Source organism: Camelus bactrianus, chromosome 7 (assembly GCF_048773025.1).
Source record: "Camelus bactrianus isolate YW-2024 breed Bactrian camel chromosome 7, ASM4877302v1, whole genome shotgun sequence".
Taxonomy (NCBI): domain Eukaryota; kingdom Metazoa; phylum Chordata; class Mammalia; order Artiodactyla; family Camelidae; genus Camelus; species Camelus bactrianus.
In genome coordinates this window covers 3910371-3938261 of record NC_133545.1, presented here as the reverse complement: position 1 = coordinate 3938261, position 27891 = coordinate 3910371, and the positions used below count along the sequence as shown (strand labels likewise).

At 49.8% G+C, this 27891-nt stretch overlaps 1 protein-coding gene across 13 annotated transcripts in view; it reads left to right on the top strand.

The window, feature by feature from the left end:
- The window catches only part of ACTR3B (actin related protein 3B), a 169984-nt gene that overhangs the window by 41585 nt on the left and 100508 nt on the right, over nt 1-27891 (top strand). For 7 of the 13 annotated variants that reach the window (XR_012507984.1, XR_012507985.1, XR_012507983.1 and 4 more), the window contains exons 6-9: nt 336-443; nt 3523-3666; nt 6582-6755; nt 8176-8268. Coding sequence is in view for 6 of the 13 variants with exons in the window: in XM_074366695.1 (XP_074222796.1) it covers nt 336-443; nt 3523-3666; nt 6582-6755; nt 8176-8268 (519 nt within the window). In the remaining 7 variants the exon portion in view is untranslated. Of the gene's footprint in view, nt 1-335; nt 444-3522; nt 3667-6581; nt 6756-8175; nt 8269-8780; nt 9101-12635; nt 12893-17910; nt 18044-19046; nt 20512-27891 lie in introns of those variants that run through there. The other 6 variants (XM_074366698.1, XM_074366693.1, XM_045514878.2 and 3 more) reach the window with 4 other exon arrangements.

The following is a 27891-nucleotide window of genomic DNA, read 5'->3' as shown; positions in this document are numbered from 1 at the left end:
CAAGTAGTCTTATTGCAACCCGTCTGTAGACCCACACTGGGAACCAGTGGGTTAGAAATTAAAACCTCCTGATTCCACAATAAAATTCCTTCCTCACTGGGTTTTCTTTGCAAAGCTTTGATTTGTCTTACTGAGAAGTTGACTCCTTCAGATTAAGTGCACCAAATTTGCATGTTGTCCATTTTGGAATTTGAATTTCGGGGGAAGATGGAGGGTAGGGAAGGGTCACTCAGACTCAGTAAGAAAGAAAGGGCTCATTGCTCGAACCTGAGGACAGGCAGGCGGAACACTTGAGAGCCTTTCCTGTGCTGATGGTCTCCGTGGCTTTTGTGCAGGCAGTGCTGGCCTTAGCTGCGTCCTGGACATCGCGACAAGTTGGCGAACGCACGTTAACAGGAATCGTCATTGACAGCGGCGATGGGGTCACCCACGCTATCCCGGTGGTAAGCGGGGCACCCAGTGCTGCTCTCTCTATGGGCCTAACCTAATTTGAGGTGAAGGAAGCGATGAAAGGAAAAAAACCCTTCTGTTAATTAAAGCACCACTTTTGAAGACATACCCGTACTTAGCAAAGGTAACAACAAGAGTGTTTAAACCCAGGTAGGTGAGAAAGTGGAAGATGTCCAGTGTCTGTGGTGCTGGCAGTTGGAAATTCATGGTAGCAGATTTGTGCATTCGGGGGTCGGCAGTTGTCTGATGTCTCTGGGCTCTGCTGGGCCCCGGTGTTGCTTCGCTAGAAGGGTCTTCCTGGCTCCATTGTGAACTGTTACCTGGATATCAATGGGTGTGGTGCACGACCACTTAGGGGGTAATTCTGTGTTTTGTGACAAGATCAGGCTGGAGAGGAGTTGCTTCTTGTTTTTTTAAATTAATTTAAGAGCCAAGAAGGAGAGATTGTTCATCTTGACTTGCAGGATGCTCTGTGACATCGCTTTTTTGTTTTTTAATTTTCAAAATATTACAGAAGTGATTTCCTAATTCAGGCTTCAAGAGACACTGTATTTTTCTTTTGGTCCAATGGAGTAGTTAAATGAATTATTTAAAGTTTGTTTTTTTTGAAAATTAATTGAAGCTGTCTGAAGGGGGGTTGCAGTGGGAAGTCCGACCCGCCCGTCCTCCTGCTCTTCCTCCTCCAGGTCCCTTCCCAGAGGCAAGCCCTGATACTGACATTTGTTGTTTTATGTATTACAAGTATCTTTTGTGCAAATACAGGTTTGTGTGTGTGTGTTAAGCGCCTTTTAAAAATGCAATAACTGAATCACTGTGCTATACACTGGAAACTAACACAATTTTGTAAATCAACTAAGACTTCAATAAAAAAATGCAAACTAAGGTTTTTAAAAACAATTCATTTACTTCAATTGAAAAAACAGTCACCATTTTATTTCAGGACGTTGCAGGGGTGATGTGCTAATTCACTGGTGCTTTAATTCCTCCAAGGTCAGAAATCACTGCAGGGGGAGGCTGATGTGTCTACAGACAGGAGGACAAAAGCCAAATCCTTCCCCTCTGTCCTGGCGCCCCAGCCAGTGTGCCCTTCGCCCGGTGGTGAGGAGGGGCAGAAGGCCTACAGAGCGTGCTCTGTGCTAGAGGCCCCTTCAGCCAGTCTCGGAGCACTTCCGCCTCGTGAGTGTGCGGCATGTTGGTGCCACCTGCTGTGTGGTCCGGCCTGGCTCCTCTCTGAGGTCACCCTTGGAGGTCAGTGCAGGCCGAGGTCAGGGCCGGCGCCCTTGGGCCTGCTTCCTGGCCTCCCTCGTGCGTCTGAAACAAGTTTCACGCTGCGTGCAGACCCATAGAGAACGTTGTTCAAATTTTTACCTGTTTCTTAGTGCAGTTTTTTCCCGTAATTATAAAAAGTACATTTATTGTACAAAATTTAGATAGAATAGAGAAATGTAAAGAAGAAAATAAAGTGACCCGCACCCCCCCAGAGGACCGTGTCACACCTTTTGGTGGCACAGTCTTCTGAGCTCTTTCTCTTAGACGCACGGTACACGTTTTAAGCACAGTTGGGATTCCCTCCACCTGATTTCGTGTTCTCCTTGTACAGTGTGCCCCTGAAGTTGCATTTTGCGTATTGATTTATCCCTGGTGTGTTTTTTGTTGTTAAACGCTCTGTGAAAAAATATTTAGTAGCTACCTAACAGCCCATTGTGTGGGGACAGCACAGTTCACTTCCTTGTTCTCCTGTTGTTGGCTGTGTGGGTTGTTCAATACATTTAATCTGTGATGAAGCTGATACTTAACACGGGTTGAATTAATTTTAGAAAATGTTATATGTAATGTATACTGTGTGGAAATTACGAGTAGTTTTTGTTTGCGAGAGCTGCTGTTCTTATGAGTTTAAGTTTTTGATTTTAATAATGGGTGCATATCTTTTATCTCGATCTTAAATATTTTACAATTGGCTTGGGCTCCTCAGAAAGGCCACATGCTCTCTCACTTCTAGAAGTTGGGCGCCTCGGGAGGAGTAAGAGGAGTTCAGTCACTTGTTCTTGCAGCCTCACTGGTGCCTGTGTCTGTGCTCGTACTCGGTGGAGCTGACACATCCGGCAGACGGATGGGGGTTTGCTCCAGCCGTCTGTCTCCGGGAGCTTGTGACAAGCAGCCGGTGCCGTCAGCGAGCTCGGAGCGCCTCCTCTACCCGGTGCAGCTGCAGGCGCTGTCCACTCGGACCGTCCGCTCCGGCGAGTGCGAGCCGGACCTTCCCAGCCTGTGGCCTGCGTGCTGAGTCCCGCCTCCAGGCCGCACGTGAGCTCCTGGCCCCGCCCCGCTGGCGATGGCCGGCAGCATGGTCACCCACCAGCCGGGTGAGCTGATCTGAACTCCCGCCAGCACGGGTCTCACATAGCAGAGGGTTGAGGGGAACTCGCCAGGACTGTTCCTCCCAAGTGCAGCTCTTGGTAGAGTGAGTGGACCGGTTGTTGAGTCCTTACTGCGTGCCCGAACTGTGCTGTGTGCTTGACCCGCTGCCTGTCACTGGGTCTGTTCTGTGCACCCACTCGCCCCACGTGATGGGTGAAGATGCCGAGGCTGAAACGTTCATGTTAACGGGCGTGGCCGTGGTCACTCCGCCCACAGATGGGGAACCAGGATTTGAGTCCAGGTTGTTAGACTCTGAGTCCCACATGCTAACCAGAATGCTGACTTTTAAATGCAAGCTGATTTGTAGTTGGTTTAAAAATTAATAGTTAAAACTTTTTCCTTTTTGTTAGAGGGACAAAAAATGACCCATTGTTCTGACAGACAGCAGCATTTCGGACATTAACTGCCTTCTGTGGTTTTCTCTTCACATTCCTGCTGGAAAGGTCACTTTGGTTGCTTACAGAGCGTCTCATGTTCTCCTAACGGAATTGCACGTGCGGTCATTTTAAAGGCCCCCCAGTCCCGAGCTTTGCGCAGAGTGGGGATTCAGTACCGCTTGTACTGCCGGGGCGGGTGGAGGCAGGAGACTGACTCAGAGTCCAGGGAGCACTTCCCTCCTGGAGGTACTCACACGCTTCTGCCTCTCTCTCCCCCCAGGCGGAAGGTTATGTAATTGGAAGCTGCATCAAACACATCCCGATTGCAGGTAGAGATATTACGTATTTCATTCAACAGCTGCTAAGGGAGAGGGAGGTGGGAATCCCTCCTGAGCAATCACTGGAGACCGCAAAGGCCATTAAGGTAAAAACAGACGGGAAACGGGCCGGTTTGGGGGTGAGAGAGAAACGGTGTTTGCACACTTCCCCTCGCGGCTGCCACCCCTGCTCCCCCGCCCCTGCCCCACCCCCCCAAGAATGTGGGTCTCCGTCTGTTTACCACTTGAACTAGGGGCTGAAAGCTTAGTCTCTTCTCTGAACACGGATGCTTGTGGAGGTTCCGCCTGTAAGTGAGAGGAGCTTGATATCCGCTGTTGAGCATCGTACGTAGTACAGTGTCATTTAATTGGAGCCTGATTAGACAGAACCTCTAATTAGCCGATGCGTCTTCCACCTCTCCCTCCAGGCTTCATTTCTCGGTCAGGAACAGACAGCAGCAGCAGTGGCTGTGGGAGCCCTGTGCGGCCAGCCAGAATTCAGACTCATTTCCATCACTTGCAGTGTGTGGCCCTGTACCCTGAGGGTTACTGCCCAGAGTGACGCTGTTCTCGGGTGAATCATTAAACAGAGTCCACCTGTGTTTTCTAGACTCTTGTTACCATGCTGGAGAAGTTACAGGAAGCTCCAAAATTAAATCAGTAAGATTAGGAGGAAAATGGCTCATTGGTCCTTATTTAAAATGCCCACTTGACCTGACCCATCAGTTTGGTCTTTGTATTGCTCTGTAGGTGGCAGTTGACAGACCCTTTTTAAAGGAACTTTCTTTTCAGGTTGCAGAATCAGATCAAATTACTGTTTTGTTTTTGTTTTTAATCAAAATGCAAGAGATTCTTAGTAACACAAGGATAATTATTATACAGATGAAGAGGAAAGATTTTGTTTTTGGAGAAGAATTTAAACATGGGAGGTGACGTGTGCCCTTGAACACACAGTTTCTGAGCTGCAGGGGAGTTTAAGGGAGGTTAGCCTCCCCCCTTCCCTCCCACCCGTGCACCCAGTAACGGGCTGGTTGAAGGAAAGATAGCATCCAGGGGGACTCCCATGTTTTGCACGACTCTCCTGGTGGACACAGAGGTGTTTTTAGGACAGGTTCACTGGTGTGGGTCAGGGCTCCTGAGAGTAGGGTGGCCGGCTGCCCGGGTGCGCCCAGGACTAGAGTTTCCAGGGCTGGAGCACCTCAGAGCTTGGTGTGCAGTCCTGGACGGCCCATGGGAGTCAGTCCTTTCCCTCTGGGGGAAGGTTTACAGAAGTACAAGACTTTCTTTTTAGATTAAAATATTTCCCAGAACTTCCCCTCTTCTTTTCCTTGCCTTTCTTCAAGGAAAGAAATTTGGATATTTGACCCAAGTTCCCTGGCCACCCCACCCCTGTCACCAGTGTGCCTTGGAGTCTCTAGCTCCCAACCGTTGGGGGCGTGCGGGCGAGTGGGGCCCTGAGTGTGCTGACCGTTAGGGAGGCTGCTCTCCTGGTCCTCGCGGTGGCCTTTGCCTTCCTCACTGGCTCCCTGGGGTCCGTCTCTGACCTTGAGCCAGGGCTGGCCAGTTCGGGCCGTGACGGTTTATCGCTCAGCCTCGAAGGTCAGGAGTGAAAGGGCTCCTCGTGGTCCCCGCAGGCCAGCTGCCCCGACCCTGCTGTTGGTTAGTTCTCGCCCCACTTCTCTCTGTAGCAGAAGAGATCCTGGGAGTGGGTCAGAGTTACCCCTGTGTCTTGTTACCCCGTGGGCAGGAGTGGGCCTGCGGACGCGTGGGCCCTGGCAGCAGGGACAGCGGTGTTCCATGACTTGGGGCTGACCTGCTGCACGCTGTCAACTCTGTGGAGGCACTGCCTGCCTTTAGTTAAGCCCTTGAGATGCCGTGAGACATTGAGCTGGCCTCTCGGGACAACTTACTGTTTCTGCCCCCAGCCTGGTAGATTTGAAGCTGTATGGACTGACTCACTCAGTCGTCAGTGAGCTCGGGTGTGCAGCAAGTCTGGCTCGTCAGTCTTGCAGTTCTGCAGAGTATGCCAAGGATGGTGTTAGGGTCTATTTCAGGGATTCTAAGAAACTTTAAACTTAGTATCGTGAAAATGCCTTCAGAGGTCCTCCTGAGCTCCAGCTATGGGCCTGACACAGTGCAGGCAGTGAACAAAGCCCACCTGGCCCACAGGAAGCTGACTTTCAGAATCTGGTACCCAGGGGCCACCTGCTGCTCTTGGGAGGTTAGCTCTAAGGACAGATGATTGACCCAGAGACCCTCCATCAATCATCACCAGCTGAGGAAACGGTTTGCACATTCAGGCTGGGGCTGGCGCCGAGTGGGTTCTCGTGCCCTGACGTGTGGCAGCTCCATCCTGCCAGAGTCGGCCTTTTCTTTGGTCCATGGTACCTGGCACCTTACAGAGTGCAGTGTCATTTACTTATTCATCATAGTCGTTGCTTACTTTGAGTCTCAGCCAGTGTAAGGGCTGCTGGACAGGGGTCTGTGTGTGTTTGTTCACTTGTGCGTCCCGCGTGCCTAGGTACTCAGTAGCTATCTGTTGTGGAGCTGCTGAGCACACTGTGTCTGACCGCACAGCAGGCTAACCACCTGCCGATCGGCCGTGGTGAGCACAGGGCCAGATCTGCCGCCTTCAGCGGCTTGGGCTGTGGCGCGGGTTTGCGGGTCCCGGTGGATGGCAGCGAGTGCCTGGGCAGGCGCCACGTGGGGGCCTACGAGGAGTAAGGAGAGAGGAGATGGAGATGAGGGACTTAGTAGACACCGTTAAACATCATCTCAGATAGTAGCAGCAACATGTGACAGAGTGAGGCTGGGACTAACTGCAGAGCTGGAAAGAAAGCAGATTTACGCAGCCAGAGTGTAGTCGTGAGATGTCTCTGAGCTCGGTGCGTGTCCTCTGGAGTTGTGGCCGTGGGCAGGACTGATGTCGGGGGTGTGTGGTGCTGGAGTTACTGGGTGTTTGCCGGAGGGCAGACTGGGTGGTGGCTAATGCCTGGTGACATCTCTGTGTGTGTGTCTGCAGGAGAAGTACTGTTACATTTGCCCTGATATAGTCAAGGAGTTTGCCAAGTATGACATAGATCCGCGGAAGTGGATCAAACAGTACACAGGGATCAATGCCATCAACCAGAAGAAGTTCGTTATAGATGTTGGCTACGAAAGGTTCCTGGGCCCTGAAATTTTCTTTCACCCAGAGGTAAGATGTTTGCTTTCTGAGTATGTGAAGAATGACGTGTGTGGGGCGATGCTGCCACCTTGTGTGTGCAAGAGTGGTTCTCTGTGGGGCTCCTGAGCGGGGTGGCCGCCTTTCAGGGAGGACCCCCCGGATGCAGGCTGCAGCCTCTGTGGCTGTTCCGGCCCCTGCTTGGTCCACCTGCTTGACTGGGTGTTTCAGCGTGCCCCTCTTTGGGTCTGGTTATCTGTTAAACAGTTAATGGTTGGTTAAACCGAGAGTGGTTAGGAAGAAGCTTTAAGAGCAATAGAAGATAATGGAGTTGAAATTCATCTTACACTAGCATGGGAACTAGTTAATCTCACGGACCGAATGGAACTTGCCTCTGGGTAAGAGTGGATAGCGTGTAACCTTCCGTCGCTCACGACGGCCCGTCCTCGTTCCAGCTGTAACCCAGGCCAGCAGGTCCTGCTGTGCTCCCTGCTGCAAATTAGTTAAAGCTTCTGTCCAAGGGCAGCCTCGGAAAGAGGAATTACAGGTATCATCAGTTTAACGAGTGGTCACAAAGAATTATTACTGCTTTTGCAAAAGCAGTAGTTAAGAGGCAACATTTTAAGGTTTAAATAAAATGGATTTTATTTATATTTTGGTATATTTTTCTGCCTCATTCAGTTTACATTTAATAGGTAAGTACAAACCGCTGCCTGTTCTTCGATGCGAATGACCGTTTGTTTAGGCAAATGGCACATAGCGTACGCCTGACTGTCTGCTAGCACGGCGCCCATTCCCTGTGCCTGTGAGAGTCTTCAGCTGGACACGAACCAGCCCCGTCCAGCAAACAGCTGCATGGTCCCTTCTTCCCTCGAGCACATTAGCTCTTTCCGTGATTTTTAAAGCACATTTCAGAATTTTGTAATCGAGTTATTTATACTGTAGCTTATTTCACTTAATGGAATTGGATTTAAGACTTTTTACTCAATAACACGATTGTTACCATATTGATTGTTTCACCTTGGAAGCCACCCCCCTTCCCCCTTCCCAGTCTTCTAGCTCAGATTCACAGTGTGAGTCGCTGCCTAGGTTTTTTTCTTACATCCTGGTTAACTTTTTCATGACATTGGTGTCTATACTTGATACGCTCATTATCTGCTCAGTATTTTTCACTGCCCGTCGCATACATCGTGTGAGTCACTGTGTATTCTGATGCAGGGCTGGTCTGTCTTTGTTACTATTTGGTGTTTTTCCCTCACTAAATCCACACATATCTCTTGAGGGGACATGTCACCATCACTACATGCACAGAGTCACTTGGATTCATTTGACATATTCTTTCCAATGTGACAGTTTTAAAGGCATAGTAAATTCTATATTTGTTAAAGTGACTTTTTAAAAAAGTTGTTGAGAGGAATGTGTAATGTTTCTTTTATGTTTGTATAAAATTCAGTTTGCCAACCCGGATTTTATGGAGTCCATCTCAGATGTTGTTGACGAAGTAATACAGAACTGTCCCATCGATGTCCGTCGTCCGCTGTATAAGGTATAAGCTGCTTGGGTAAGGTGCTTGGGTTTCATTCTGGAATTAAAGGCCCAGCATTCTGAGAATAATAGATTGTTAATATCAATCTGCAGGCAGTCCTGTTTGACTTCTGTCTTACAGGATTTGTTAAAGGCCAGCGTCCTGGTAAAGTATTTTTCTTGCAATGGGGATGACTTAAATGTTTGGCAATGTGACTCAGTTAACCAGAAGTATTTAATTTAAAAATTCTGGTATCTCTTATTCTTATTTGCCCAGCTGTATTTTAAGTTGGGCAATTTTAACCCTCCATATTGACTGAAAGGTCAAGGGGCTCCTTCCCCTCCTGCTTTCCGTGAATTCACTGGCCTTGCTTCGTGCGTATTTAGATTCATGCTGGATGTGTTGTTGCCAGAGAGAAGGCGGAGCCTGAAATGAACTGTCAGAAAATGCTCATGTAATATTTTTCCAAAATTCTTTGAGCATAGAGAATTTTGAAACTTGAAAGGAGAAAAAGCCAGTTCATTTAATTGTAGGATGAAGGACCTGTTGCTGACAGCCGGAGTTGGGGGTTGGGGCAGAAAGTGGCAGTCAGCTGACCCTGCTTCCCCGGCAGCTCACCTCTGCCTGCGCGTCCTGCTCTTCCCCCCGGACCGCGTCTCCCCTCCTCAGACGCAGGGACCCGAACCTTAGGGAGTAGAGGCCCGGGCTCAGTAGAGAGGGCTTGATACAGCTTGTTTCATCTGGACAGTAGAATACTATGCAGCCTTTAAAAAGAATGAGGTAAATCAGTGTACATTCAAATGAAAAGATGTCTACAGTATATATTGTTAAAGAAAAAGCAAGTTGTAAAATTTACACATAGTATTATTTCATCTTACTTAGAAATATAGTTTGTATGTGTGTGTGTGTGTATGTATGTGTGTATGTGTGTGTGTGTATGTATGTGTGTATGTGTGTGTGTGTGTGTGTGTGTGTATATGTATGTATGTAAGAAAAAGTTTTAAATGATACATGCTAAACTCCTTAAAATAAAATATCTCTGGGCATGAGATGGATAACTCTTACTTTCTACTTTTGTGTTTTAAAATTACTTGAAATTTTATAGTCAACAAATGTTATTTTAATTACTGGAAAACATTTTCCTATATAGACAACTTTGATCAGTGAAAACAAATTATAATTCTGTTTTTATTGGTACATAACCTTAATTAAACATCTCTCTCCTCCAATAAAATGTGCAAGGAAGGGAAACCAAAGGCAGACTGGAGTATTAGAGTTTAGTGCAGCACATGTCCTGTCCCTGCTTCTTAAATCTCACTTAACATTAGCTGTGTTCTTCTTGTCTGTGAAAGCAAGGAACAAGTGTGCACTGTTTAGTCTTGTTTCCAAAACAGGGGCTTGATGAGTGAATGAATTTAATATTGAGGCCCCAAAACACCCCTTTCTGCGAGCTCACTTGCCAGGTAACAGCCTGCTTTCCAGGCTCGGTGGTGGGAACCATAGGTCGGTTTTCTTTTGATGAGCGAGTAGGAGGAGGCCTGCTTTAGGTCCTACTGACAACACCTGAGATCTTCCTGGTCATTGAACACTTTACTCAGGCTCATTGACGAGAAAAAGGTGGTGGAGAATAAAACGCGACTTTGAAAATTCAGACTTTTTAAAAAAGCAAAACAATTTTTTAGACAAAAGTAGTCATAATCTAATTTTTATTTGAGTCTGGTCTGTAGATAAGGGAGTTCATGTGCTGCTTTTTTCTGTTCAGTTTCCAAGTGTGATGGAGGTTGGGTCTGGAGGATGCTAGTGTGTGAGAGCCGAGTCCTGGAGGCCTGTGATTTATCCAGGAGGCCAAGTCTTTGCAGGCAGCAGGTGCTGCTTGAAACCAGCTTTCAGCCCTGGCTGGCTGTGGGCATCACCCCAGGAGCTGAGTCCCCCCACGTTGCACCCCCCAGAGATTCTGATATAATTGGGCCGGGCATCTGGATTTGAAAAGCTCCCCTCTTGATGCAGTGTGCAGCCACATTGAGAACCACTGTGAGCTACTAGCTCACTCTGGGGGTAGTCAGCGTTGAGTAACTTTCATGCTTTCCTTGAGAGCAAAGCCAGTTTTGGGTGCTTTGTAACGCGACTGGTGTCTTCTGTTCCTGAATTCTGTTTATCAGATATCTGGGTGTCTACTAAATACAAGACACTATTGTTGTTCAATTAGAGGATTTAAGTACGTGTGAGAGATGGTTCTTGTCTTACTAAGAACTAAAATAATATCGAAATAATTCTGAGGGGAACCACCACAAGCGAAATGTCATTTGAGTGAATTATGCAAGTGACGGTGCCTGAAAGAAGGGGCAGATGGCATCTAGTGAGAGGGAGTGAGCAAGAGCCTGGGGAGGGTGGCACCGGGCTGAGTCTGGGGCGTGGCCTGCAGAGAAAAGGGGGGAGGTGGGGCAAGTGCAGGAGCATTGTGCAGACGGGTGGGGGCGGGCAGGTGTTGAGAAACCTGCTGTGGGTGGAGCCCCAGGGCACTGGACGTGGTGGGAAACAAATCCAGGCGGGAGGGTGGGGCCAGCAATAAATGTTTAAACCTGCTCTAGCAGTGGGTTGGGAGATTGGTAAAACATTTTTATTCATTGTGTTTGTAAAGCAGATGTGAATACATCTTGGTATAGTTCAAGGAATGACTTTTCTGTAACAGATTGCTTGAATTGGGTAGATACGTTATAATTATGTTAATACCTTTAAAATCAGAGAAGCGTGTTGCAGAGTAAATGAGCTATATATATAAAATTTTTATTTTCAATGTTGAATGAGTTAAAATACCCTTAGTACTTAAGAGAGAAAAATACATATTTTAAGATGTCATTGTTTTTTTCAGCCCTTTTCAAAATAGGCCCTTTATTCAGGTGAAATCCTGAGTGAAGTCACATGTGAATGGAGCAGAAGGTAGTTCGGGGCGGGGTGGTGGACAGAGAGGGTTAAGAACTCTGCCCGTTCAGCCCTGACTCCGGTTCATACCCCATAGCTCTTATTTGATGCTACCTGCCGAGGTTCCTGGAAACCGTCGTGTCTTGGGAGGGGAGACAGGGGTCTTTGTGTTACTGGGGGTGAGGGTGGGGTTCAGGGTGATGTGGACCCTGAACACTGGCTCGCCAGGTCGGGGGGCTTTCCGAAGCCTGTTGTCACTTAGCACAGTCGCCCCTGGACATGTGTGGCTGGGGAGGCCCTGCAGCGTGACTGTATGACTGAAGAGCCGCACTGAGAGTCCCTTCATGGGATGCGAACTTCCCTGGCTGTGTATGTGCTAGTGGGACGGCTCCGGCCCCTCCCAGCCCCGAGGCTGCCGTGACTTCCTGGTCAGAGCCGGGAGTGCGCACGGGAGTTGGAAGGGCGGTCTGGTCAGAGGAGGGACTGCTTGCAGGACCAGGTGGAGGAGGCCAGAGCGTCTGCGAATCTGGAAGGACCCCAGCATCCTTGGACCTAACGTTTGAAAATGAGCCTGGCTGTGCACAGGGGCCCGATTCTGCAGGGCCCATAGGGAGGGGGCGATGAGAGCTGTGGTTTAAAAGGGCTCTGGGGAGAAGTGGCACGTTCTGGAGGGGCCTTGCGTGGAGTTGGACTTCATCCTAAGTGTGTTGAGGGTTTTATGCAGGAGGCTGTGTAATCTGACTTAGGTTTTAGGACAGTGCTTGAGCTGCACCAGAGGGAGTGGGTTGGAGCCAGGGAGATCCGGGTGAAGGCCGCTGGGTCCTGTGGGCGAGGCCGCACGGTGCCCGTGTTGGGAGGTGGCAGTGATACGGAGTGTGGTGTGGATGGAGAGAGAGGCCCTGAGGGGTTCGCAGACCCTTGATGAGCTTCGAGAGGCTCAGATCTCTGCATGTCTAGGAGGAGGGGTGTCATTTACTGAGAAAGGAAGTGCGGGAGAAAGGAGGGCCTTCGAGGAGGCGTCAGGGATGAGGTCTGGCTTCTGGAGGCTGGGAGAAGATCGGGCCAGACTTTTGGGGACTGTCAGTGTTCTGGAGGAAGTGAAAGGTCCGCAGGAGCACGTGCCGCTGAGAAGGCAGGAGGGCCGTGGGCAGAACCAAGGAAGCCGGATTTCAGGGGGCGGCAGCAGGGAGACCAGAGGGACCGTGTCAGGGTTCTCCAGAGAGCAGCCGGTCGCTGTTACTTGCTCTCTGTCTCAGACTCATTTTAAGGAGGTGGTCTGTCTGGCAAGTCCCAGGTTCACAGGGCGGCCAGCAGGCAGCAGGCCCAGGCAGGAGCTGACGCGGCAGGCTTGAGGTGACTCCTCTGCTCTGGGAACACTTGAGTTTTGCTCCTAAGGCCTTGCGCTCCTCGGATGAGGCTCCATCATGTTACGGAGGGTCCTCTTTCCTTGATGTTAACCACACCTGCAGAGTGCCTTCCCCGCAGCACCTCAGATCGCTGGGTGCCCCGGCCAGGCCAAGCTGACACAGAAGATTGACCACCGTGGGAGCAGGAGGGAGGGGCTGAAGAAAGAAGAGAAGTAACGCTCCGGAGTCAAGGGAAGACAGCTGCCATCAGCCGCGTCAGGTGATGCTGAGATGAGGCCTCGCAGCCCCGAGGCCACGAGCGTCACGTGGGCATCCCCTAGGACAGTGTGGGTGCCGCACCGTCCATGGTTTTGAAACAGGTTTGTTCAGATTTTGGTGGGATTGCAGTCTCTGAGTTCAGTTTGAGGGTAAAAAGAACTCTTGTCCCTAAGGAGAGGTAGCCTTTCAAGAACGCAGTTGAGGGACGGTTGCCCGGAGCTTCTGACCGAGCTGTCATTTTAACCTGCAGCGAGTGGTTGGGGTCGAGGCCTCGCTGTGGGCATTTTACTCGCCCCCAGTTGACTGGGGAAGTGGGGAAGTACGCAGGGCGGCGGCTAGGGGGCGCTGTGTGTCTGCCAAACTGGGTTGAGAGTAAGAATAGAGCCTCTGGCACAAACTCTACTTAGCATTACAGGATCGGGGATTTTTGTTATTTTTAGTACCATCTAAGGTGTTAATTAAATGAACTTATTATTAATATAGACTTGATCTTTCTGACCTAAGTGCCAAGTGACTAACAGGTGACGTGTAGATTTATGATGATCTAGGTGCTGGGATCTCCTTTTACTAGTGTAAGGACAGGGCCTTTCCATTTGGAGAGAGGATGTACAGTTGAGGCTTTTATTTGGCATCATGGAATAAACATTTAGGCAGCAGGGTAAGGTCCTGCCGTAACTGCTGAGGTCTGTCAACAGATCCAGTTAACACAGCGGACCACCGCGCTGAGTGGAAGGTGTGCTGTGCAAATAAGGGTCCGTGGCCATCCGGCAGGCCGGAGGACTGCAACCTAAAAAACACAGTGTTAGGGTAGAAAATTGAGACTCTACAGATGAGCAGAGATTATTATTTCCAGCTTAAAATGCATTTAGAAAATTTGAGAAGTACTAAAATCTTTAATAAGAAGAATAGCAGTCACCTCTTATTACTTTGACTATCTTTCTCCTTTGTTTTTTTTTAAATATAAATAGGAAGATAAATGCATCGCGTTCCAGCCAGGTGGCCCTCTCCTCTGACCAGCCTTCCCCCAGGGCTGGTCACCTTAGGCCATGCCCACCCACGTCCGCACTTTCTACCCTGGAGGCTGGAGTTCTGCAAACAGAGCCCACGTCTGGGGGAGGCTAGGATTCTAGGCTGAGTCAGGGATTCAGGGATGAGAATAGTCTGGGTGCTCTCACTTGGAAGCAGCAGCCGAGCAGAGTACAGGGGCTCGTTCTGGCCGGCAGCCCGCCTGGTTAGGGCCGGGCAGGAGATGTTATGTCCGTGTGTGCTGCTGGCCGCGGGCCGCTGACTGCCTTGTCCGCGTGGACGGTGCCCGCTGGGTGCACCCACGCTAGCTGCGGCTTCCTTGTCTGTAGCAGCTGGTAGGAGTTAATGTGTGAAATGTGAGGATAAATTTGGATGGTCTTGCTCTGAGCTCACTTCTGCCTGCAGGTGGCACACGTCAGGCGGGAGAGCCTTGGGGACTCCACGCTGTCGCCTGGAAGTGAGTGTGCAGGGGGCCCCTCGTCCAGCTTCCTTCCTGCCAAGTCTCAGCTCCTGCAGCCTCTTCAGTGAGGCCCCAACTCCAAAGTAGCCCTCCCTCCACCACTTTGTTATATCGCCCTGTTTTAAAAATGCAGCTTTGAGATATAATTACATACAATAAACCGCATCCGCTTTAAGTGTACAGTTTGAAGAGCTTTGACACGTTTACAAAGCCATGTAGCCACCACCACAGCTCAGACACAGGACAGAACCGTCACCTGCGAGAGGCCCCCTGCCCTCAGCCCCAGCCCCGGGGAGCTGGTCTGTCTCCCGGGAGCACAGGTGAGACACGAACCCCCGGAGTCTCGCAGACATGGACTCGTGCAGCGAGTTCTCTGTTTCTGACTCCTTTTCCTCAGTTCATGTTTTCGAGTTGCCGGTGACGTAGTTCATTCCTCTCTAGTGCCGAGTGGTGTCTGCAGTGTGGAGTTGCCAGTGTGCCCACTGATGGGAATGTGGGCTGTTTCCAGTTTTTGGCTGCTTCAGAAAACCTGCTGTGAACATTTGGGTACAGTCTGTGTGGGTATATGTTTTATTCCCTTGGGTGGGTACTTAGGCACGCAGTTGCTTTGTCCTATGGCAAGTGTGTGTCTGACTTAGTTAGAACTCCTGAACTTTTCCCACAGTGGTCATACCATTTTCACCCCCACCAACGATGTACAAGAATTTCATTTGTTCATATTTTAACCTGAAGTTGGTGTGTAATGGCTGTAATTTGTATGGTCCTGATTGCAAATGCTGTTGACTGTCTTGTCAGGCACGTAGTGGTCACTTTGTGTCTTCTTTTGTGACATGTCTCTGAATCTTTCACCCATATTTTGTTGGCTTCTTTATCTTACTGAGTTGTAAGGGTACTTTTTATATTCTGGACAAAGTCCTTCGTTAGGTGTGTAAGTGCTTTTTCCTAGTCTGTGGCTCGTCTTTTCATTTTCTTAGTGATATCTTTTGAAGAACAGTTTTCATTTTATGAAGTCCAGTGTATCCATTTTTATTTTTATGGTTCATGCTTTTTGTATCCTATCAAAGACACCTTTGCCTATGTCAGAGTCATGAAGATTTTAAGAAAATATCTTCTTCTGGAAGTTCTGTAAGTTTTAGCCTGTACGTTTAAACTTATGATCCATATTGAGTTAAGTTGTGTGTGTGAAGTAAGGCAGTAAGTAAATGTTCATCCCGCCACGGATGCTAATTGTTCAGCATCTTTCCCTGCTGAAGTACCTTGGCAGTTTTGTCTGTAATTGTTTTAACATGTACACAGCACTGTTTTTATTGTGTGAATGAATGAAAAAAGTGAACCTTGTATGTTATGTCTTCGAAGGCAACTCAAGATCTTGCAGTGCTTCTGAAGTATCATGATGAACATTCATTTTCATACTCTGGTGAATTAATTTCTAATTAAAAAACCCATTACAGAGATATGACAATAATTGCAATAACTGACCCAAGACTGTGTCCTGGGCCGGAGAGAAAGATGCTGTAAAGAATGTTCCTGGAGCAGGTGACAGAATTGGAATGGCAGTGAAGGATTAGAGAAAGGTTTTGTATTAATACAAGTTTATGAAGTTGAGACTTGTTTTCTGAGGCTTCTTTTAAGATACGATGACGAGGATGCATTTAAATTGTGATTTTTAGGAGCAAACAGGTATGCAGTTTATGTGCAGGTGTTACCAGGTGAAGAGACCAGTCTTCAAGAAGACAGGGATGGGATCACCTTGTTTTACCTTATTTAAGATGGCCGTCTGACCTGCCAGGGGCTTGGTGCTGCCCACCTTCCCGCCGGCCCTGTCAGGATGCGAGGATGCAGTCAGTGAGTGGGGTGCCCTGAGGGGGTGCTTTCATAACTGCAGCAGCCGTGCGCGGCCCCTGGACTCTGACAGGCACCGAACCCTCGCTTGTTATTTCTGAGATGTTTCTCCGCCGGCGGCGGTGTGGCAGTGATTATCCGTGGCGTTGGTCCTGGGGCAGGATGCTACCTGAAAGATCTAGGTTTGCAGTTAAGAAGTGATAGACGCCTGGTGGTCAGCGTGGGGAGGGGTGTTGGTGGGAGACCCTCCCTGGAGAGCCGGGACGGGTGGCAGCAGACAGGTCGGTACACAGGGAACGGGCACGCGGGTGCGCGCCCGGTCCTGGTGGCAGGCGGCCTTCCCTGGGTGCTTTTCTGCCATTAGACGTTCTGGGGGCTCTCGTGGGTAGCGCTGCTTTCCTGGGTGGGGGCAGCCACAGGCTGTCGGTCGGGGCTCTGGGCACCCGCGGAGCCTCCCCCGCTGGGAAGAGCCAGGGAAGGTTTAGCTCAGACCCACCCTCCGTTCCCGGCCCTAAAGACCAAGCCCAGAGCCTGCCTTAAAACAGGCTGCGCTTGAGACTCTCGGAGACAGTGGGACACGTTCGTCCCGCCGGAGGCCTTGTGGAGGCTCCGGCGCCGACACGTGTCTCCAGCTCCGCAGCTGGAGAGCTTGTTCCACTTGACCCACAGTCAGCAGGTCACGGAGGTGAAACTGCTCCCTGCAGACACTGGGGGGTGGGGCGTGGGTCCCCAGTGGACACAGCATCACTGGGTCCTCATGGTCCTGCTGCCTTTCTGCTCCCCCGATGTCACCTGCTAATCCCGAGTCTGAGTGGGGGGTTCACAAGGAAGGAGGACGGTCCCTTCCTGCTCAGCGCTGGCTGGGAGGGGCAGTAGGAGGCTGGGGAGGACCCTTCTCATCTGCTCACCTGTCACCTGGTCACTGGGGCCAGGAGGCGTGTTTCCCCAGACCCGCAGGCTTGGTGAGGGATTTACCGTTCAGACACAGACACAGCTTCCCGGAGGAGTCCTGACCCGGGCAGTCAGGGGGCTCCAGGCTGCCGGGGGTGGGCTCGAAGGAGAGCTTTCTTGGCTCTGTGAAGAGTTGCTCGATTTTCTTCTCTGGTTTTCTCAAGTCATATTTTCTGTAAGAAGGTGAAGTCAGAATACACTTAACTTCACTTTCATCATCCTAAGTAATATCCTGCAGCCTGGAAGATGTGGCTTTACCTCTCACCAGAGGCTGGTGAGAGGGTTATGCAGCTCCCCCACCCCGTCCACACACTGGCTCCCGCGTGGCCGCTGGGCCGCGTCTCGCGTCTCAGCGGGGTGGAGGGTCGGGCGGCAGGGGTGTCCCCGCTCACTCGGACGTGCCCCCTCCCCCAACCCCCAGCAAGCCCTGCTGGTAAGGCCTGGGGGTGGGTTGGAAGGCTGCCCCCAGTGATCACTAAGGCAAAACAGTTAAAAGATCAAGTGTTTGGCCTTAGATTTTTATTATAACAACTCATTTGTCGATTTATACAGTTTGTTTTGGCCTCCTGGACCTTGCAGAGCTTCGCACTGTCCAGAGGGAGCACGTGGGAACAGACTTGCTCTATGCTTTCACTTGGTTACAATTGAGGAAAAGCACTGATTGAAGAATTTGTGACTCAAGAAAAAAAATACAGTTTATGCTTTGATAGCATTAACCTTGCTTCGGTTATTATCTCTCCGTGTAGGTTGAAGTGTGTTGTTCAGACCAGTGGTTGGGCGTGTGGGGCTTTTGTTGTGGGTGGGACCCCGGAACAGGAAACTCTGCTTTGTGTCTTTTAGAACGTCGTTCTTTCTGGAGGCTCGACAATGTTCAGGGATTTTGGACGCCGACTGCAGAGAGATCTAAAGAGGGTGGTGGACGCCAGACTGAAACTCAGCGAGGAGCTCAGTGGCGGCAGAATAAAGGTTGGGGCCCGGGGGTGGGGGCAGGCTCTCAGGTGGGCCTCTGCGCCCAGCTGCCCCGCTTCCTCCCGCCCAGAGCTGCAGGGGCCTCGCTCGGCTGGGTGGCGTGGAGCACAAGGGGCCTGAAGCTCTTTCTCAGCCACCCTGTGAAACTGCGTCCAGAGGCTCGTTGCCTGCACTCGTCCCCGGTGTGCAGTGAGGACTGATGTGCCAGCAGTCTCTCTGCCCTTTGGGAGGGCAGCTTGTGGGTAACGACCAGTATCCCGGGAGAGGGAGTCAGTTTACCCAGAGGATCGTTGACTGTCCTTTGGAAACATCCTTATTAAACTAAAATAGCTCATGTCAGCAGAGCTGCATGTGTTCCTCCAAGATGACCATTCTTAACTAGCTGCTGATTCTCCTCGAGCTCTAAGCGAGGCTGGGCCTCGTGAAAGGTGAGTGGCAGCAAACCTGCACGTCCGACTCACCTGGTGGAATCACACTGTTGGCAAAATGTAATTTCTTATAATATTTTAAGGACATCTAGTTTTTTTTTTTTTTGAATTATCTCTAAATGCTAAGACATCTCATTTGTTTAGTAAAAAATAATCAGTTGAATTAGTTACTTGGATGTTTTACTTTTTAAAATGCCTCTAGGTAAAGGTAACCCTTGACTTCTGTTGTTTTAATTTTTTTTTTTAGGGGGTAGATAATTAGGTATATCTATTTATTTCTTTTGGTGGAGGTACTGGTGGAGGTATGCTGGGTACCACGTGAGCTACACCCACCCCCTGGTAACCCTTGACTTCTGTACTTTGTTCTGTGCATGGCTGGGCCCGGGGCAGGGGGGTTTGGCAGCAGGATCAGCTGAGAATCTTCCTCTGGAGGCAGAGCAGGGCTAATGCCGCCACAGAGCAGGGATGCTTGGACCTCAGGGTGGGAGGGGTGCCTCCTGTCCGCAGAAAGGTGTCGGACGCGTCTGTCCGTCCATCCGTCCGCGCTGGTGAGTAAACCCGCACCTCTTCCTCTTCCAGCCGAAGCCCGTGGAGGTCCAGGTGGTAACGCACCACATGCAGCGCTACGCTGTGTGGTTCGGGGGCTCCATGCTCGCTTCGACCGTGAGTGCTTGTCCCGGCTGCCCTGTTGTCATGTGTGTGCCACCTGCACGCAGGTTAGGCTGTGTGTGTGCCGACTGGTGTGGCTCTAAACAGCCGCACACTTAATTCTGCCAGATAGGAAAGATATTTCAGTTATCCTTTACATCGCACCCCCTGCCAGTTAGGGGTTACAGGTAATACGGATGAGGGAACCGGAAATAACCCAAACATCTTGCATTAGTCGTTAATTCTAGTGCTTTTTCCAAGTAATTAGAAATTTTTCTCCTCCAATTTGTGACTAGCTAACGAACCACTAATTTTGGGCGAGCACAAGGAGAGACTGTATAAATTTTTAAAAAATGAAGTCAACTCCTGTTAAGTAGTTGAGGTCCTTGGAGAGGTCAGAGTTTGTGGCAGGCCGGGTGGAGAAGGGGTTTGGGTCAGGAGAGCCATTTGCTCACTCGGGGTTTAGTCCCGTCCGCTCCCGGCGCGGTCACTCTCCCTCTGGTTGTCGCCTCCGCAGCCCGAGTTCTTCCAGGTGTGCCACACCAAGAAGGACTACGAGGAGCACGGCCCCAGCGTCTGCCGCCACAGCCCCGTCTTCGGGGTCATGTCCTAGCGTCGGCGTGGACACCACCGTCTGGGAGTGTCGCATCGGCGCCAAGTGTCCTTCCCGACCGGAGACGCCGTGGTCCTGTACATAGTGCGTGTGGTGTTGGTGTCAGAGCGTGCTCGTGTTGCCGCCCAGTGCATGAGGCGCCCGGAGTCCATTCAGTAAAAGCCATCTCCGTGCCCTGTTCCATGCCCGCCCGCCCCCCGCGGCCGCCTCCCCCGGAGCTTCTAGTTCACAAGTACAATTCAGAAAGAATTCAACCCCGACTCTCAAAATTGTTAGGAAAAAACCTAGAATGTGGCGCAAAATAGTACCGTCCCCCTCCCCCAGGGCAGAGTATGGGGCTGCGAACCCTTTTCCTCCCAGACTATTTTTGTAAATAAAATGTTACAAACTTGAAATACAAATTGATGTTTATATTTCCAGTCATTTTGTATTTATGGTATTTGGTACAACTGGCCGGTCTGAGCACGAGTAGATCTCGGTGTCCTGGAAGTTGTAACAAAACATTACTAATTGTGAGGCATGTCCTGATGCTTGTAGGCAGACAAAACAGAGCAAATGTCTTTGCCACATGTTTGCTAGGAAGTGATCACACTTACCAGCGTGATCCGAAGTTTAAACACTAAGCAGCATTGTATGAGAATTATTACAGACAATGTGTCTTTTCCTTTTCTTGTTCGAACTTTCTGGAACTGTTTTATAGAAGATGCCAGTTTGCCGGTTTGCCGTTGGTGAGTTGGATGAACTACTACATTGTAATAAAAGCAGTTAGACTCTTTATGAAGATTTCCTGTTGTGCTGTGGTGGTCTTTGGTTTCCCCCTTCATGCCCAAACGATGAAAGAATAGTGGCGTTTGTTGCACATCGGTGTGGACTTGATGGTTGACACCAGGTCTGTCGGAGGAAGTCTCCTGGAGTGGCGAGGAGTGCCCGCCTGCGCTGGAAGTGCTGTGGGGGAGCTGGGGGAGCTGGGGGAGCCTAGTGGTGTCCAGCCTCCCTTCCTAGGGATTCAGAATTCATGACTTTAAGCTTCTAGTAACTACTCTGACTGAGTAGATTGCTGGGTCCAAAGGTCATTTGCTAAATTAAGAGATTCAGTTTTATCCCATTCTTCTTGTAATACTTTTTAAACTGTTATTATGGTATTTCTTCTAAGATATAAAGTATATTTTACTCTCAAAATCTGCCTTTGGTTTTAATTTTTTTTTCTTCTAATTATTTTTGATGGAGGTACTGGAGGTTGAACCCAGGACCTGTGCATGCTGAGCACATGGTCTACCCCTGAAGTTTACCCCTATCCCCCTGAAAATTTGCCTTTGTAAAGAAACATTTGGTCATATTTAAGGTTAGGAGGAAGTTTGGGAAAAGTAAACCCTCCTCTCAGTATGGTAAAACCTGAGCTTCCTGTGCCTGGGGTCACCCTTTTTCCTGATGGTCAGTGTCCCCAGACCCACTAGCACCTCGGTGGAGAGTCTCAGACCCCTTGGTTTTTCTTTTGTCCAAACAGACTTGTCTCTGCTTTCCCTCTGGGGTTTGCGCTACTCAGGGTCCCGGGACTGTTCTGCTTCCTCCTGGCCTTCCAGCCGCGGTGTCACACACGCTCGGCCATCAGTTTGTCCTCCACGCGTTAGCAAGAGTAGTTCCCTCTGCACCGCGCTCGCCATCTTCCTCTTCTGCTCAGGGACCCCAGGACCTGTGGGGGTTCCTCCCAGGCTCCCCACGGGGCCCTGGGCCTCCCCAGCCTCACTGTGCTCTGTGCTCACGCCTTGTTTCTACACTGTGGGGGACTCGGTCAGCAGGTGCATTTCCCGCAGATGCCCAGTGACGTGCTCCTGTGTGCTGGTACCAGCCCTGAGCTTCTGAGCAGCATGCTCACCTGCTGTTTGCAGCAGCTCCTCCAGTGACCCCGTGTCAGGGGTCCAGTGTTCCCAGCATTGGCTAAACTGCAACTAATGTAACCCGTTCTTCAACCACAGAACTTCTAAACCTTCCGTGGCCCTTGTCTGGATAAGATTATGTTCGAGACTGTATTTTTGTCTCTCATCTTGCAGGATCTTCATCCGAGGGTCTTGTTTTAACACAGAATTGATGGGACAGAGTGACACAAGGGAACGTGGCTGGTGTGAGCTGAGAGCCGTCCCCATCAGTGCGTCAGAAGCAGGGGGGGGGGTGGTGGGCGGGACTAGAGACGGCCTTTGTGTTTCACTGTCTGTTTCTCACCCCGTAGGTGATGCCAGTCTGCAGCTGGGCCTGGAATCCCCGGGGAGCGGAAGGAAGGGCTTTTGAATCTGAAAGATCTGTCTCTGAATTCTAACTGTTCCTTAAGCAAACGATTTCTTTTTCTCTGTTTCCTTATCTGCCCGAGAATTGCTATGGCCCTAGTGCTGTTAGTAGAAGGGAGTCATATTTTTTTTTGTTTTCTCAATAAACCTGCCAGAGACTATGTGTAGAAATGAGACGTGATTCTGCAGTGTGCGTTAGTCATTCTGTAAAGAGGAGAAACGCTTACATGTGAGTGACCGTAAGGAAACCCACGCGCACGCTTCCTCCAGACTGAGCAGCAGCTCACGCGGCGGCGATGCCTGAAGTGCTGCCCGAACTGGTGGGTCAGACCCTCCGTGGTGAAAACGCTCACAACTCTCAGGGGACAGTTTTCTACAAAAAACATTCCAGCAAAGGCACACTCTTCACAAAACACATTCTAAAATTCCAAGTCAGTAGCTTCAGGACTGGTAAACTTTTAAGTAGTATGAGTTGCTTCATGCTGTTTGACAGCCAGAGACACCAGCTCAGCTCTGTGATGACGAGAGTGCGCAGGGACGCTCTGCTGGGAGGGCACCTGGTGACTTCTCACGAGATGTGGAGCTGGTGCAGGGCTGCTGTCCACCTGTGGGGACCCCTCAGGGTTTACCCCGGGAGCTCCGCCACTGCTCCTCCGGGCTCCCGCTCTGCGTTCACTAGTCTTCTAGCCTCGGCTGGGCTAAAGCTCGGAGGCTTAGGGTTTCTTCCCACATGTGTGAAGGGTACGGGAAGGAACACGCGAGGGAGGTTGAAGGTCGAGGTCCTGGCGGAGGCGGGACGTGATGTGGCCCAGAGGCGAGCAGAGGGAGGAGAAGCCCGGGCAGCACCAGGAGCTGCAGTGGGACAGATCCACGTGGCTGGGGGACCCCCTCCCGTGGAGCATCCGTGCAGCCCGGGGGACGAGCGAAGGAAGCCATGAGTTGACCTCCTCGGGCTGGGGTTTTGCCAGGCAAGTGTGGTGACAGGGCAAGTGTCCTGGGCTTCTCTGTCCTTGAAGTGTCTGAGAAGTCCTGGTAGGGTGGGAGTCAAAGGAAGAGAGGACTGGAGGTTGGGAGGTGGGGTCATAGGGAAGATCTCAGAGGGGGCGCCCTTCTCAGTCAACAGGATCACTGAAGTGGGCGTTGTGTACAGGTCGAATTCATTGGAATCGAAGAATTTAGGGAATTTTGAGATGAGAGTGTTGGCTCGGTTGGTGGTGCTGGCAGCTTCTGGGTGTGGATGGGGCCTTGGAGATGAGTGTGAGACTGTGATCTAGTTGCCAAACTGCTGTGTCCGTGTGGGGAGTGGCTGCCGGCGGAGTGTGTGGGAACCTTTGCCGAGTGCGTGGGAACCTTTGCCGAGTGCTGACTGCGCGTGACCTTGTTTAATCCCAACAGCCTAAGAAATTGGCATTACTGTCATCCCCCCATTTTCCAGATAGGGACCTGTGGCTCTAAGAGACTTAATAACGCGCTCAAGATCACACAGCTAGGAGGCAGGGAAGTCGTTATTTGATCTAAAGTGAGCACTTGCAGTCACTCCTGTGGACATAGAGAGAACAGCGACCCCTCACCGTACTGAGGCTCTTGCAAACAGGAGACTGACTGCTGAGCCTCTAGGACCTTTGCAGCGCCTGGCACGTGATGGGTGCCCACTGAATACTGAGCTAGATTTCTGCTCACACGAGGACTGCATACCTGGTTTTTTCCAGACTGTGTGTGCTGCGTGCTGAGCAGTGTTGTGTGTCTGGGTAACCTTAGATGACAGCGGGGTTTGGGGTGTCTGAGATGGTGAGTATCATTGCCTTAAGATTTTTAATGATGTAGAATCTAGCTCCTACAGTGAAGGAGCAGGAAGCAGACCAGCCCCCCGATGATAACCCTGCTTGCTGATTGTTCCTGACTAAGAAGTCCTGTGATTTGCTCTCTCTCCCTTACTGCTTTTGCTCTAAACACCCCCAGACTTTCTCCTGACATTCAGTAGTTTTAGCCCAGACGCTGTGCTCCAGGAAGGAGGTAATGGGCCGGTAATCTCGGAAGAATGGACAGACCCTCTGGACTTCCCGCCTGACGTCAGAAAGATTCACTGAGGTTGAGAGGAAGGTAGCAGCACCCTGTAAAGCACCCTGATTGTTAGTCACCTTTTCTGTTCCAGTTTTTCCAGTTTTTCTGTAAAACCTCAAGACCCCAAGCCCGAGATGGATTCACAGTCCCTGAGGCATTTGCCTGCGGCGACTCCCCTCTGCCTGGCAAAGCAACAAAGCTGTTCTTTTTCTCCCGAAACTCTGCCTCCGGGTCTCAGTCTGGCTTTTGGGGTGCAGAGGCCGGTTTTGCGGCAACAATATCAAATAGATCAGTGATGGCCTGGGGGAGGGCTGGAGGCGGGGGAAGGTTGGGAGGAAATGAGTAACTACCAGTAGGTATGGGGTTTCATTCTGGGGTGAGTAAAGTGTCCGAAATTGATTGTAGTGAGGGTTGCACAACTCTGTGAACACACTAAAAGCCACTGAATTATATGAACTAAATGGGTGAATTTTGTGGTGTGTGAGTTACATCTCAATAAAGCTGTTAAAAACTTAGTAGGTTTCTGAAAAAAAAAAAAAAAAGAAATCTAGCTCTTAAGTTGTGGCCCCAGTAGGTGTTCTGTGTACCTGGAAGGTGGGTGGGCAGTGCTGCAGCACATCCAGCCCCCCCCCCCCACACCGTGTTACCGTCTGCAGTGCAGCTGACGAGAGGGCCCAGTGGCGGAAATGACACTGTAGAAATCTCGAAGACATAAGTGTATTTTATGGTAGTATTAGGCAGTTCATTCTCCAGCTTAACTAACATGAATGATGAGCTCTGGTGTGACTGAGGTACCGATAATTTTGTGATTAATTCCGTTTTTATTCTATCTCATTTGTAAAAAGTATGATTGTGCCAAGCAAGTTTGCAAGGTTAATTAAGTGCACAGCTTATTTAAAACCACGAGAGAGCCCCATTAAGATTATTTATCTATTAAACAATTCTTTACTTAATTGAAGAATATTCCACAATGTTTCTTTTAAAAGTAACTGTCAGGCTTCTTAAATAGAAATATAGATTGACGGGCAGAAGAATTGTGTGGGGTTCGAACTGGCGATTACATCAATTGCACTTGGTCAGGTGGAAAGAAATGTTGTTCAGAAGGAGAAAAAACTACAGTTTGACGTTGGTATCATGGGAGGATTCTTTCTTCTTCTTCGGTTTGGTGGGGAGGTAATTAAGTTCGTGTATTTATTTATTTTTAGTGGAGGTACTGGGGATTGAACCCAGGACCTTCTGCGTGCTGAGCACACTGCCACTGAGCCATACCCTCCCACAGGACTTTTCTAATGTTAAAATATCTGTTCTTTCTGCCCTGTGTTATGTCTCATGATTAAGCAGCTGTTTGTTCTCTGCAGGCTGACTTCTTAGTTTTTTACCCTTTTGTGTTTTGCTTGGGATGTGGCTTCATTTTTGGTCGTACGTGTGTATGTACAATCATATATATAAATATGTAAGCCAATAGTATCTGCTACCGAGACTTTCAGAAATTTTTTTAATGAAATGAGTATAGCTATAAATTACTAAAAATTAAAAGTTACAAACCTAAGAGTTTATGATGTCAAATGAAATTTAAATGATACAGGATTGGTTCTATTTTCAATATTAAACGGTCAGATCGGCAGTAAGAATTGATCAGATCTCCATTTAATTCACTCCTGGCTATCCTAACACTTACTGCAGGTAAATTATTAATAGTTTTCCATCAGACATACTTTGGCCTTGAGTAATGTTCCTCGTGCTTCTAGTTTATTTGGCTGTGGTGACCAGATAGGAAGGGGTTCTGACGGGTGCACTCTGTGTCCCTTGTTCACGACACAGCGTGGCCGAGCTCGGGGATGAGCAGAGAACCGGTGCCTGAAGTCCTGCCTTCGGACTCCGGCGTCCGGCGTGGGCTTGTTACTGGTCCTTGTTAGTGTCAGTCACTTTCCATGTCCTTCCCTTCACCTACTGAGGTGGTGGGGATATGCGCCACTAGGATCCTGTGTTATTGGGTGACTCAGAAGATGAGTGTCTGGAAGATGAGATCGGAGGTGATGGGGACATTGTGATGTGAAGGACCCCGGGTACCAGGCTGTGGTCCGGCTCTCGCGGCACCTCCCAGACTGTAGTCTGTAGACCCACACCCTCTGGGTTTATGTGATTGTCTCAGGTTTTTGTTTTTTTAAACTAGTAAAAGCCATCATTTGTTGAATGCTTGCTGGGTTCTGGGTACCGTGTGAAGTCCCCATTCTACCAACACACATTTGCTAAGCGCCTGTGAGCCCTGGTCTGACAGTCCGAGTGGTTTCCTTTCTAGGGGGAGAGCTGGATGTTAGCAGGTGGTAGAGACGTGGGGTGCACTGAGACATACCGTGGGGCCCTGGTGAGGCTGTGGGTGAGCAGGGGGATGGTGTCATGGCTTCTCCAGCAGGTGATGGTCAGCTGAGACCACAAGAGTGCATGGACCCCCGCCAGGTGGAGGGTGAGGCCTTCCAGAAGGGGGTTGAAATGGCAGTTAAACGCCCCGCGTGCCTGGAGTGGAAGGGAGCATGGGGTAAGGGCCTCCAAGGCGGGGCTGGGTGCAGAGATGTGCTCTTTCTCTGGGGCACGAAGTCCTCAGGCACGGAAAGAGGTCCTACACAGAGGACTGGGTGATCAGCTTGCGCAGCCGTGCCTGGAAGTTTCAGCCAAGAGCTACACCTTTTCTCTAGAGTCTGAGCAGATGTGGGGAGGAGGGGGGAAGTCGGCGGGACGTGAGGGCCGCTCCGGAGCTTTCTCTTAGGAACACTGTCCACCACACAGACCCCCGGGGAAGAGCTGGAGAAAGGTTGTGCCTTACCCTGCAAAACAGCGGGCAAGGCTCACAAGCAGTGTGAGGAGGGCCCCAGAAATCAGAGCAGCCAGGTACTGCGGCCTTCAGGTGCAGGTGGGGAGTGGGCTTTAGGGGGTTAGTATAGTAGAATACATGGCCAGTGAGTGCAGTTAGTTTTCAGTTTTAAAACCGAAAGGCAATTTCCCCAGCTGAATTTAGAAGTAGTAAGTGTTCTTCTTTCTTCTTAGCACTGTGCTTTAGTTTTTTTGTGGAAAAGAGCTCCTGAAATGTGTCCATAATCAGTGGTGTTCACTAAAGAAGAACTTAGGATACAACACAGTGTAGAGAAGGGGCTCTGAATAGTAATTAGAAATAAGCTGCCAGGAGAAGGGGGCTTGTGAGCTATAAAGGTGCAAATGACTAATTGGTATTTTCCACTGGCATGTCTCATCTTAATTAGGAGAGTAAACTGAACCCGCATTTCTGATTATGCATTTTCTTGAGCTGAATTGATACGTTTTACCATTTGTTCATTAGCTCTTATATCTGTGATAAATTAAACTTTATAGGTAATCAAAACATCATTGTGTGATACAATTACAGTGCTCTGAATTAGAGTTTGGGAATGTTGTTACAACAGTGTGTGTAACTTAAACGTCCCCTAATGGCAAAGATTATAGCACCATCAACTTTCGGGAGATACGCCATTCACATCTGGGTTGAGTTACAGTTGAGTAACTTTAGAAGAGCTGACAGCACTCGTGCTGAGCCTGTGGACAGCGTCGTTTCCAGGAGGGAGCGTCCTCTGTAATTTAGTGGTAATCACCAAACCACTCATCGTAATATGGGTACTAAGTTTGTTGTTGCCAGCACCCTGAGAAGTTGTTAGATTCGTGGCGTAGTAAAGGAGGTGCCTGATTTCACAACGAGACATTAGGGAATTAGCTGCTTGGAGATGCAATCATGATGTCAGTAGGGCTTAATAACCACACTCTGGTTAGGTTTTCAGGGCTTTTGTTTTTTTTCTTA